At 37.8% G+C, this 11,423-nt stretch overlaps 1 protein-coding gene across 2 annotated transcripts; it reads right to left on the bottom strand.

Annotated features, from left to right (window-relative positions):
* Window positions 1-1,262: 1,262 nt before the first annotated feature.
* On the bottom strand, window positions 1,263-10,817 carry LOC103494988 (tRNA (guanine(37)-N1)-methyltransferase 1). 2 transcript variants are annotated; one of them, XM_008456399.3, is made up of 9 exons: window positions 9,573-10,816; window positions 9,294-9,392; window positions 8,265-8,384; window positions 8,019-8,185; window positions 7,533-7,603; window positions 7,276-7,418; window positions 1,899-2,010; window positions 1,586-1,695; window positions 1,263-1,462 (listed from the first exon to the last, which is right to left on the bottom strand). In XM_008456399.3, the coding sequence occupies exons 1-9, from the start codon at window positions 10,476-10,478 to the stop codon at window positions 1,316-1,318; spliced, it is 1,875 nt and encodes a 624-aa protein (XP_008454621.2). In that variant the 5' UTR covers window positions 10,479-10,816; the 3' UTR covers window positions 1,263-1,315. The 2 variants fall into 2 exon arrangements, 1 of the variants encoding a protein (XP_008454621.2); XR_538753.3 differs by lacking the exon at window positions 1,263-1,462 and adding an exon at window positions 6,573-6,932 and having other exon boundaries at window positions 1,658-1,695; window positions 9,573-10,817.
* Window positions 10,818-11,423: the final 606 nt, after the last annotated feature.

Here is an 11,423-nt window from a genome sequence, read left to right as displayed (position 1 = left end):
TCTTCAAAGCGAACCTCTTACATAAAAAAAAAAAAGAACTATTAATTTAGCCATAACATACATACCAATCACTGCTCCATCAATATTTGCAACCCCTCATTATTTGTAAAGGTTTTTTTTGATAATAAGGATCCACATAAAACTTCGAAATGAGATTATCAAATTTTTTTTATTATTATTATTATTATTATTATTTTTTATAGGTAAATCACACATACAACACAATGGAAGGTATGCATTGCCCACCAATTTGTATACATACTGTACGTAATTTCTAATTTGTTTTACAAATAGTATAAACCATTAGGAGGGTATAATACCTATGAAAAATAAAAAAGGAAATGTGAAATTTCTTCTTTTATCGCTGTAGTATAGATTGCTAGATATAGATATAAATTAACATTTCATTGTTTTTTAAGCAAAAGACTAAATAACCCGAGTAACCTTACCCAATTAAAACAAACTTTCTTGATTGAATTGATTTGAATCTCCAAACCCTATTCATGCCCTCCTCTTCTTTTTCCTTACTATTGCAGAATATATTTTCTATTTTAATGAAGAAGAAGTCTCGTTTCTATTTTCTATTTTGCCATTCACCAATTGTGTTTTCCACTTCGTTTCTCAATCCCATCTTCTTCTTCTTCTTCTTCCATTCTTCATTCAATTTGATTTAAAAGAAAGGAAAATACAGAATCTCCTTCCTTACCTTGAAACTATCCAGCAAACCAAACTCACAAATGAAAAAATTAAATTCAACTGACAACATTATTGTAATTTGACAAAATTTGCCCACTGCTTTACAAGATATATATCCAATCCAGTATAATACGATGAGTAAACCATTTTAACAAAAGGAAACTTTGGAGATTTTGTGGAGGAGGGGGATGGGTCACGATTAGTGAAAAGAAAGAAAATAAAAAATCCAAGTGTGAAGATATGAAGAGAAAATCGCAATGGAGATAAACGGTGCTAATGGAGGTAAACGGTACTATCATATTCCATCTATTAAAATAATCGAACAGACATTTTTTTGAATCTTTTATAACTTAATGATACTTACGAAACTTTTTAAAGTGCAAGATAATCCATCTATTAGGATAACTATAGAGGCATTTTTTCCATCTTTTAAACACAATGATATTTATCAAATTTGTTAAATTTTGAAGGGTATTTTTGAAACAAACCTCAAAGTTTAGGTTTTTCTTTTTTCTTTTTCTATAACTTAGCCTAAATTTTTTACAAAAATGAAAAGAGCGTGTAAATTTATGGTGAACAATAGAACATATCATATCAGGGGAAAAAAGGTTAATGTAATTCATATGTCATTAAGTGTAGGCTTTGATAAAGCTACACTTCTAGGAAGTCTAAATGAAGCACATAGCATCCATTTTCCTGGTGCGACATGTCGGACCCTTCGCACATTCACATCAACTGCAACCTCAGTTATTGCAATTCTTATCCTCTGCAATATTCACATCAATTACAACCATAGAGAGTCATCATGTAGGAAAAGGATGAAGAGAAGCATATTAGCAGAAAATGTGAAAAAATAAAATAAAATTGAACTCTACTATTAGCTTCAAACCTCATGAAAGTCGAATTCTGGATCTCGAGCTTTAGAGAATCCATAAACATGGATTATCGGCAATGTAAACTCTTTATCCGATCGGTCTCTCAGTATTCCTTTGAAAGCATCTGCAGTATAGGAAGAAAGACAGTAATGGGGCGAGGCAGGGTAAGCATAAGCAGTTCTGAAGTGAGATACTATTAAATTCAGAATAAACCAAATTCATGATCCAAAAAGAGATACTGTCTGAATCCTAATATATTTTATGGTATGGCATGCGTGATGGGTGTAGTATGATGCTGATGTGAGGGAAAAGGGCTTTGAATCAAACCTAGATATTCAGCAGCATCATTTGGCAAATTCATGACGACTTGTGTTATTTTAGGAGCTTTCTCACTTGCAAACATAGCGCTGATGAATCTCCTTCCTTCCATGTTAAAAACCTTGATAGTGGAAAGACATAGTAACGAATGAGAAAACATGCTGCTAGCTACCTCATAATCAAGTATGACACTGCAGAGATGATGACTTCCCATTATTGAAAGCGGCAAAAGAAAATATGACACTGAGTTATGTGAAAACCCGAGAACCGAGAGAAAAACCACGATTTGACTTTCTTAATATTTTCTCATATTAACAAAGCTACAACAAATAGACAACAAGCTTAATATAAAAAAGGAAGGAATATTAGAGTTAATCTTTCCTTGGGCCTAAGCCCACTAATTCAAACACTCCCCTAAAGTTGAGACGTAAATATCAATAAGGTCCAACTTGCTAACACATGAATCAAAAATTTGTCTAAAAGACCCTTGGTGAGAGTATCAACAACCTGTTGACTCGAGAGGATGTACGAAATGCATATGCTACCCTTATCCAGTTTTTCTTTAATAGTGTCTATCAATCTCTACATGTTTAGTTCTATCGTGTTGAACTGGATTGTTAATGATGCTAATAGCTGTCTTATTATCACAGAATAGTTTCATCGGCACCTCATAGTCCTGATGAAGGTTAGATAAAACCTTCTGTAGCCAAATTTCCTCACATATCCCAAACTCATCACCTTGTACTCAACTTCAGCACTGCTTTTGGCCACAACCCCTTGTTTCTTACTTCTCGAAGTTACGAGATTGCCCCATACAAATGTACAATAGCCAGAGGTGGATTTCCTGTCAACAACGGACCTTGCCCAGTCAGAATCAGTATATGTCTCAATGACTCTCTTGTCGGTCTTCCTAAACATCAACTCCTTATCAGGAGTTGTTTTTAAGTACCTCATAATTCTGTTAACTGCCTCCATGTGTTCCTCATAGGGGCCTGCATGAAATGACTAAGGACAATTGCAGCATAAGAGATATGGTCTAGTTTGTAACAAGTAGATCAACTTTCCCGTTGCTGATATTTTTTTTTATCAACAGGAACTTTATCACCTGAATTTTCCAATTTATAGTTAAATTCAATAAGAGTATCAGCAGGACGACATCCCAACATACATGTCTCAGTCAGCAAATCAAGGGTCTACTTCCTTTGAGATACAAAGATACCTTATTTTGATCTAGCTACCTCAATCCCAAGGAAATACTTCAGATTTTTCAAGTCTTTAATTTCAAACTCATCACCCATCTTCTTCAGTTGGATGATCTCGATGGTGTCGTCCCTAGATAATACAATGTCATCAACATAGAAAATCAACACAACGATCTTCCCAACTTTGGAGACTTTCATAAACAAAATGGATCATAGTGTCCCTGATTGTACCCTTGGGACTTGATAAAGGTAGTAAACCTATCAAACTATGCTCTCGACGACTTCTTTAGACTATACAAGGATTTCTGAAGTTTGCAATCCCGATGATCAAATTGGGTTCAAACCTTGGAGGGGGCTCATATAGACTTCCTCTTCCAAGTCTCTGTTCAAGAACACATTCTTAACATCTAGCTGGTATAGGGGTCATTCTTCATTCACAACAACAGATAACTAGGACTCTAACGGTATTCAATTTTGCAACTGGGTAAAAGTTCCATAGTAATCGGCTCCGTAGGTCTGAGTAAACCCTTTTACAACTAACCTGCCTTGTGGTTGAGTGTAAACACCCATTTACATCCCACGGTTTTATGTCCCTTAGGGAGAGTACATATCTCCCAAGTCTTGATCTTTTCAAGAGCTTAATTCACTTCCATAACTGCACTTTTCCACTCAAGGCACTCTAAAGTAATGTGGATATTTTCAAGGATCATGGTAGAGTCAAGGCTGGTTATAAAGGCTATGAACTGTGGTGATAGGCTCTTATAAGAATATAGTTACAGATAGGGTGTTTCGTGCAGAACCCAGTACCTTTCCTCAGTGTGATAGAAATGTCAAGAGAAGGATCATACTTATCTAGATTACCTTGATGATCCTGTTCAACCTCATTACCAGCAGTTTCTACTCTAACCTCAATCTCATCAACACTTTCATTTTCTCCCATATCTTCAGGAATAGCTACATCAGACCTGTTATTCTCACTCATTTTACTGTCAACACATGAGTCAATAGAATTAGTCATAGCTTGATCTCGCGGTGGTTCAGAGTCTTGGATCGAAACCGATTGATCAATAGGGGACCCAATTTCCCTTATGAGATTTCTCCTATAGTAGGTTTTCCAGGAACTTGGTTAGTAAGCAGGACCATTTGATGAGGATTGAGATCAGGTAAAGTAACAAGGGTAGGACTAGTAGACTCTACGGAACAGACACTTCACTCACACTCTCCCCTGAAGATTCCTACAGAAAAGAAAGGCTAATTCTCAAGAAAGGTGACATCCATAGTGACAGTATTTACGAGGAGGATGGAAACATTTATAACCCTGTTGATGAAGAGGATACCCAACAAACACACACACCTGAGCCCGAGAGGTAAATTCAATCAGCTATAAACATAGGCGATACACCCAAACACTCGAAAGGGAACCTCAAAAGTGAGGCGGGTAGAGGGATACGACTCCTTGAGACATTCTAAGGGAGTCTGGAGGTGGACACGAGAGGGCAGCCTATTGATGAGATAAGCTGCAGTAAGAACAACATATCCCCACAGATAGGAGGAAAGGAAAGTAGACAATATAAGGGAACAGGCTACTTCCAAAAGGTGACAATTTTTCCGTAGCAACCCCATTTTGTTGAAGGGTGTAAGCACATGAACTTTGGTGAAAATCCCTTTGGAGGACAGAAACTCACTAATAGTATGATTTTGAAACTCACGACCATTATCACTTTGAAGAATTGTAACTTTTGCATTGAATTGTGTTTCTATGGTATGATAGACATTTTGGAATATAGAGGAAACCTCAAATTTATCATTGATATGGAAGACCTAGGTAAGACGAGTATGATCATCAATAAAGGTCACAAACTATCGTTTCCCAAAAGAGGTAGTGACCTTAGATGGACCCCAAACGTCATTGTGGATAAGGACGAACAATCGGGTTGGTTCATATGGTTGTGAGTGAAAGGATACTCGATGTTGTCCAGCCTGAATACACACATCACAAGATAAAGAGGAGACATCAACTTTAGAGATGAAATGAGGAAATAAATACTTCAAATATTGACAATTTGGGTGGCCAAACCGAGAATGCCACAACATACAAACTTATTCAGAAGTAGTCAAGTATAGAGATAATAAATTGGTCCTAGAGTTACTACCAGTGGAGGTATCATCGTCAATGAGGTAGAGTCCCTTGCTATACTGGGCAGTGCCAATCATCCTCCTCGAACTTAGATCTTGAAAAGAAACATAATCAGGGAAGAAAGTAGCTTTGCAGTTCAGCTCATGGGTAATCTAACTTAAACTACATGAAATATTAAACACATGCAACACATTCTGGAGGGGTATCCTTTGCCCCTTTCCAACAATTGGAGCCAAGGAACCATCGACTATTCTAATCTTCACATTACCAACACACGAAATATAAGACACAAAATTCTCAGAGGAATTTGTCAAGCAATCTGTAGCACCCGAGTCTAGGATCTAGGGATTCTTCCCATCGACACTGATAAGACTAAAGGACTGACATACCTGATTGAGCAATGGCTACGAGGTGGAGGGACCGTTCTAGTTTACAGTAGGGTCAGGTGGTTGAAAGGTTCTAGCAGACTCATTCATATAATAAGCACGCACTGAATTTTGTTTATCATTTGAGAAACGTTTCTTACCTCCTGGAGGACGACATGTAATTTCCAACACTGATTCTTAGTGTGACATTAGTTCTTACGATGCTCACATATAGGAATCAATTTTCTGTTGTTCATCTCACTGAGTATAGGATCTCGCGCTGAAGACAGCGAAATCAGCAGTAGGAGTAGTCAGAACACTCGTGACACTCATATAATTTTCTTCGAGATGGACTTCATAACACACTACCATTAAGGAGGGAAGAGATCTCTACACCGGTATACAACCACAAACTATGTCAAACTTGGGGTTGAGACCTACAAGGAAATCATAAACCAGATCTTCTTCTTCAATTTTAGCATACTGTATGCCATCCTTATGAGTGTCCCAGACAATCACTGCTTAGATTCATCTCTTGCCAAATTAGGGAAAGTTAGTTAAAGTAAGGGGTTGCATCCAGAATTCCCTGCTTGCATTCATGGATTTGTTTCCTCAGCATATATAGACAATAGGTGTTCTGACGCTTAGAATAGAGCTTTTAAGTAGTATCCCATAGGTCCTTAGTAGTTGTTGCATATAACAACAGCTTACCAACCTGTGGTTCCATACTATTAATCAACATGGACCGTATAAGAGAATTCTCCCCTCTCTAGAATCGTTCCTGGAATCACCAAATGGGGGACGAAGAGTCTCTCCTGTCAAAAAACCAAATTGGTTGTGTCCCTCAAGAATCATTTTGACCGATTGTGACCAAGAAAAATAGTTTTGACCATTAAGCTTTTCCCCTGAAAAGACACCCGTAGATGGTACCAGAAAACTAGTTATATAATTGGAGGACAAAGTAGGAAACAAAGTTTACCTCGATTCTTGGAATACATCAGCAAGTCGGTTAGTTTAGATTGGGCTGAAGAGTGAGTCAGCAGCGCGTGAAAAGAGGGCAACGACGGCATGTGGATGTATGACCCTAGCAACAGTGGCGCGTGGATCAGTAGCTGACCAAAAGTGTTTCGTGACTGGATAGAGAAAAATGGTTAGGAGTAGGTCGGTTGAATAGTAGAGAAGGTGGATAGCAGCGCGTGCAGCTGGATTCCTTCACTAGGCAGTGTCGTTGGCTCCAAGGGTGGGCCCAAACTGCTCACTAGCAATGTTTGAAGCTGGTGGAGTAGTTTTTCCATGGCGGCAACGACGGCGATAGTGGCAGCTCTCTCGTGGTTAGTCTCTGTTTGGGTTCCATGAATGTTAGTGTCTAGGGTTTTGCCTTTACCCTGCTCTAATACCATATTGAAAGCGGTAAAAGAAAATATGACATCGAGTTACATGGAAACCCGAGAATCGGGAGAAAAATCATGATCTAACTTTCTTATTATTTTCTTATATTAACAAAGGTACAATAGGGAAAAATAAATAGACAACAAGCTTAATGTAAAAAAGGAAAGAATATTAGGGTTAATCTCTCCTTTGGCCTAAGCCCACTACTAACACCAATAAAGAGAGTATCATTCTACCCTTTATCTTCAAACAAGAAAGCATGATCGAAGTTGCAAATTTTAAAGATCTCATACCTCAATCTTCCTCTCGAGTTTATTGGCAACACTATTTCTTTCCAGATACTCAACCGCATAGGGATTCAAATCATTAGCATATACTTTCTTTACTATTCTTGCAGCAGATATTGATATTGGACCAACTCCAGCAAAGACATCACCTGTTCATTCCCATTTTTAGAAGAAGAAAGGAAAAGGAAATGGTCAAATTATTATTTTTGCCCCTGTAACTACGGGAAGCAGAAAGTTAACTTTAGAATCTAAGACAAACATACAAACGACATCATTGCAGGTAAAGACACTTAGTAGCCTCTGTCTCTCAGTTGCGAGCCTTGAATTCCAATACCTGAAAGGGGAGAGATTAAAAATCCTTCTAAGAAAATTCCCTTACTTGCAAGGGAGAGAGATTATCAAGTTAGTCATTTTGAAGGGATAGTGCGGGAGTAATTTTGAAATGGTTAAGATCAATTTTGTCAAGTACAAAATTCAAAACTACTTCCACACACCCCTTTCATCCTTCAAAATCAATTTAACATTTAACTTATATACTTTTAAATGTGACTTCATATCATCAAAATTGATTTTGAATAATTTAAGGTAAGTTTGGTTGTGAGTTTTGAACATGACTAACCATTTCAACATCGCTCTCCATATGCCCTACAATATGTTATATTATCATCCACGATACAATCACGACAGTTGAATAAACGGGAAGAAATATCAATTAGTTTTGTACTAGTTTTGAGGGGAGGAAAATTTACACTGTTGCCAAGTCCAAATGAAATCGTAAACCATTCTCAACTACTGTGGTCACAAGGGAGTGGTTCCCAGCTAAAACCTCAAGTTGCATTGTCCTGTAATCATTGCTGATGGCATCACTCTTATTCACTACTGTTTGTATCTTTGGCTTATTTTTATCCAAAACAACCTGAATGGAAAGCCTGCTTTCTTATGAGAACACAATTGAATTCCATTATATTTGATAGAAGACATATGCTCTAATTTACCTTCGCTATAAGCTTTTTGTATGGGAGATGTTCATCTCTAAGGTTTAGGTGTGCAATGTGTCCAACGGTTTCAAATGCTGAAGGAATAATCATATCCTTTGGAAGCAAAGCCTCCAAAACCTGAAAGTAGTGCAAAGGGACATTCAATAGTGAATTTCACCAGCCAGATTGTGCATTCTTACATTCATCACACAGACGAACAATATACTGATATCATTTGGCCAGAATAGTAAGGTTTTGCAAGGTGTATAATAGTTTAGTTGGGAGAACTAAAACATAACCTTTTTAACATAATAACCAATACAATGTGTAAACAAAACAACTTAGAGAACAAAAGATATATATATATATATATGCGCAAGGGTGAAGTCGTCTTTAGGGGCTGACAGGGAATATGCAATTCTAAAGGTTCTTTTGTTTCAGTAAATGAGATGCTTCCAAGTTTTGTGTTGAAATCGACCAAAATTATTGATATTTTTTCAGTTCAACAATATAAAGAGTTGGAAACATTCGAATATCTAAACTCTTGGTTATGCTAAAATGAAATGAGCTATGCTCAATTTGACATCATCATCATTAGTAATATATCAATTATGCAGTGAATCGCGTGCATGTGCAATAGCATGCCCTATCCGATCTTTTAGAAGATAATATATGGTCAAGTAGATGTAGCATTTCCACTTCTTAGCTTCAGAAAAAATCAGATGCCCAAATTTATGTACGTTGGGACTTCTTAACTAATCAAAGAAATGATTGAACACTAAATTTTTCTGAAACCTATAATTCTTTTATCAAAATGAATTGATACAACATGGAAAACTGAAAAAGGCATTACTAAATCTCATAACCGAGTGAGACCTTAACAAAATCAATTAATTTGGTTCCCTTCGAAGATCAATTAGAGACTATCGTAGTATCTCCTCAATGATAAAAGCAATTGATCAAAATTGAAAATTAAAATGATGGAATGAATTAGATTAAAAATAAATAAATAACAAACACACCTAAATTCTCCCATTTTGTGAATACCTCATTCATCTGCCAATAATCATAAAATAAAGTAAGTCTGCACCTCACAAGCTCAATTGTCGGTTTCATCCTTTCCTGGGTATCTCCTTTCAGCAGAGCCTGCAGTAGAAGAAACCAAGAGAAAATTGGTTCCAAAAATACAAGTGAGACACAAGACAAGGCTCTCCTCAACTTCAGGCTAATGAGAGAGATGTACAGAAACATTAAACCCAAAGAAAGAAACATGAATGAAGTACAGATTCTTCTATCAAATTGTTGAACAAGTACTATAACAGCTACCTTAATCGCCTCTGGAAGCTCTACTACGCCTTTGGCTGCATATTGTTCATCCAAAAGCAACAACCTAGTCGAACCCCTCCATTTTCCACCCTTAAACTCATCTCCCAACAATCCCTTCATATCATCCACTTCCAGTTCCTCACTCTCCACAACCTCTACAATGGCAAATTCACTTTTTCCCATTCTTCTCATCTCTTCATCTCTCCCTTCTTCCTTCTTCTCCTTCCTTCTCTTCAACCTTGACATTTTCGCCAAATGTCTGAAGTTCACATATCCTTTTGAATCGAACGTTTTCACTAGCTTTTCCCTGTACAACACGGGACTCAGAGGCTCCCCATCACCCTCAGCTTTCCCATAAATTCTTCGGTGCAACAAATCAATACTAGTTCCATCTCCATCATCGGAACTGCTCCAATTCTGCTCTCCCACAAGCTCCACCAATTCGGCTTCAACCTCATCCCCCGGAACTCTAGCAATGTTGTGAATCCTCGGCCAGTTCAAGAGATGGCCACGCAGTCGATTCTCAAGCTCGAAACAGCCTTTGGAAGGAACTCGAAGTGCAGCAACGTCGAAAGTCCGGGTGAAGGCATCTTCGTCCAATATAGCTCCTTCACTTTCCTCGTTTTGCAACTGCTCTCTCTCCAGGTTTCCGGTTAGGGTCTTGAGAAGTGGAGAATGATCGATTGGAGACTGTCTGGAAACTGAGGGAAATGGATGGATACCCTTGCAAAGAGAAGGTCCATAGGGGAGGCTTTGGTGAGAGAATTGAGATTGGGAGTGGACTGTGGTGGAGTAAAACGGTGAGGTGAAGCATATCGGGAGAAAATTCTTACGGGGGAAGATGAATTTCGGGGTAAAGGCAGTGAGAGGAAGCGATTGTGGCGTCAGGAAGAGCTTTGTAACCATAATCTCATTGGAGAACAACTCGAACGCCGAAAATCAGTTTTGGTGGCGGCTGCCGGGAAGTTGAACGGCTGAAGGTAAAGTGATAAACTAACCGTTCAAAAGGGTTTAAAGGTTTTGTTTCTTTTCTTCCCGTTCTTTCAGTTTGGCAGCCCAAATCAAAAGCATCCAACAGTTGAGGAGAGATATTGGATCATTGTAATGGGTTGGAGATATTGGAATGGAAAGTAGAGATCAGTTTGTGAGTGGAAGTCTTAAAGAAGAAGGTGAGTCTTCTATGAAAGGAAAGTCTAAATTCGAAGAGTCAGGAGAGAAATAGAGATATTAAGTGTTGGAAATGTCAAGGGTTAGGTCATGTTGCTAGAGATTGTCTAAATAAAAGGACAATGACAATTCAAGATGGTGAGGTAGTAATTGAGGGAGAGGAGAGTGAAAATAGAGAGGGTAAGGAAGAAATTGTTGAAGTAGGAGAGGCTAGTGATAGAAGTTTCGAAGAACCGATAGTTGGAGATGTGTTGGTAACTAGAAGAGCTTTAAGTGCTCAAGTTAAAGAAGATCTAGTTGAGGAGCAAAGGGAAACATTGTTTCATACTCGATGCCATGTGAATGGAAAGGCATGTTGTGTAATCATTGATGGAGGGAGTTGTACTAATGTTGTTAGTACATTACTTGTCAAAAGATTGGGTTTGTCAACAACACCACATCCTAGACCTTACAGACTTCAATGGCTGAACAATAGTGGGGAAGTGCGAGTGAATAGACAATGTCTTGTGACTTTTTCGATTGGAAGATACAATGATAGTATCTTATGTGATGTTGCACCTATGCACGCTGGAGAAATTTTGTTGGGAAGGCCATGGCAATTTGATAGAAAAGCTATTCATGATGGCTATCTTAATTGATACAAATTCATTAAAGATGGTAGAAAAACCATTCTTTTTCCTTTGT

This window comes from Cucumis melo, chromosome 4 (assembly GCF_025177605.1).
Source record: "Cucumis melo cultivar AY chromosome 4, USDA_Cmelo_AY_1.0, whole genome shotgun sequence".
Classification (NCBI taxonomy): Eukaryota; Viridiplantae; Streptophyta; class Magnoliopsida; order Cucurbitales; family Cucurbitaceae; genus Cucumis; species Cucumis melo.
Note: the sequence above shows the minus strand (reverse complement) of the source record. Positions and strands in the feature narration are given on the sequence as shown.

What these genes read in the sequence shown, in the direction of transcription:
- LOC103494988 (XM_008456399.3), bottom strand. Translation starts at nt 10,478, where the DNA reads ATGGTTACAAAGCTCTTCCTGACGCCACAATCGCTTCCTCTCACTGCC. An exon ending in AGCTTCCAGAGGCGATTAAG is followed by an intron (nt 9,393 to 9,572) that starts GTAGCTGTTATA and finishes CTTCTACTGCAG; the next exon opens with GCTCTGCTGAAAGGAGATAC. An exon ending in ATTATTGGCAGATGAATGAG is followed by an intron (nt 8,385 to 9,293) that starts GTATTCACAAAA and finishes CACTACTTTCAG; the next exon opens with GTTTTGGAGGCTTTGCTTCC.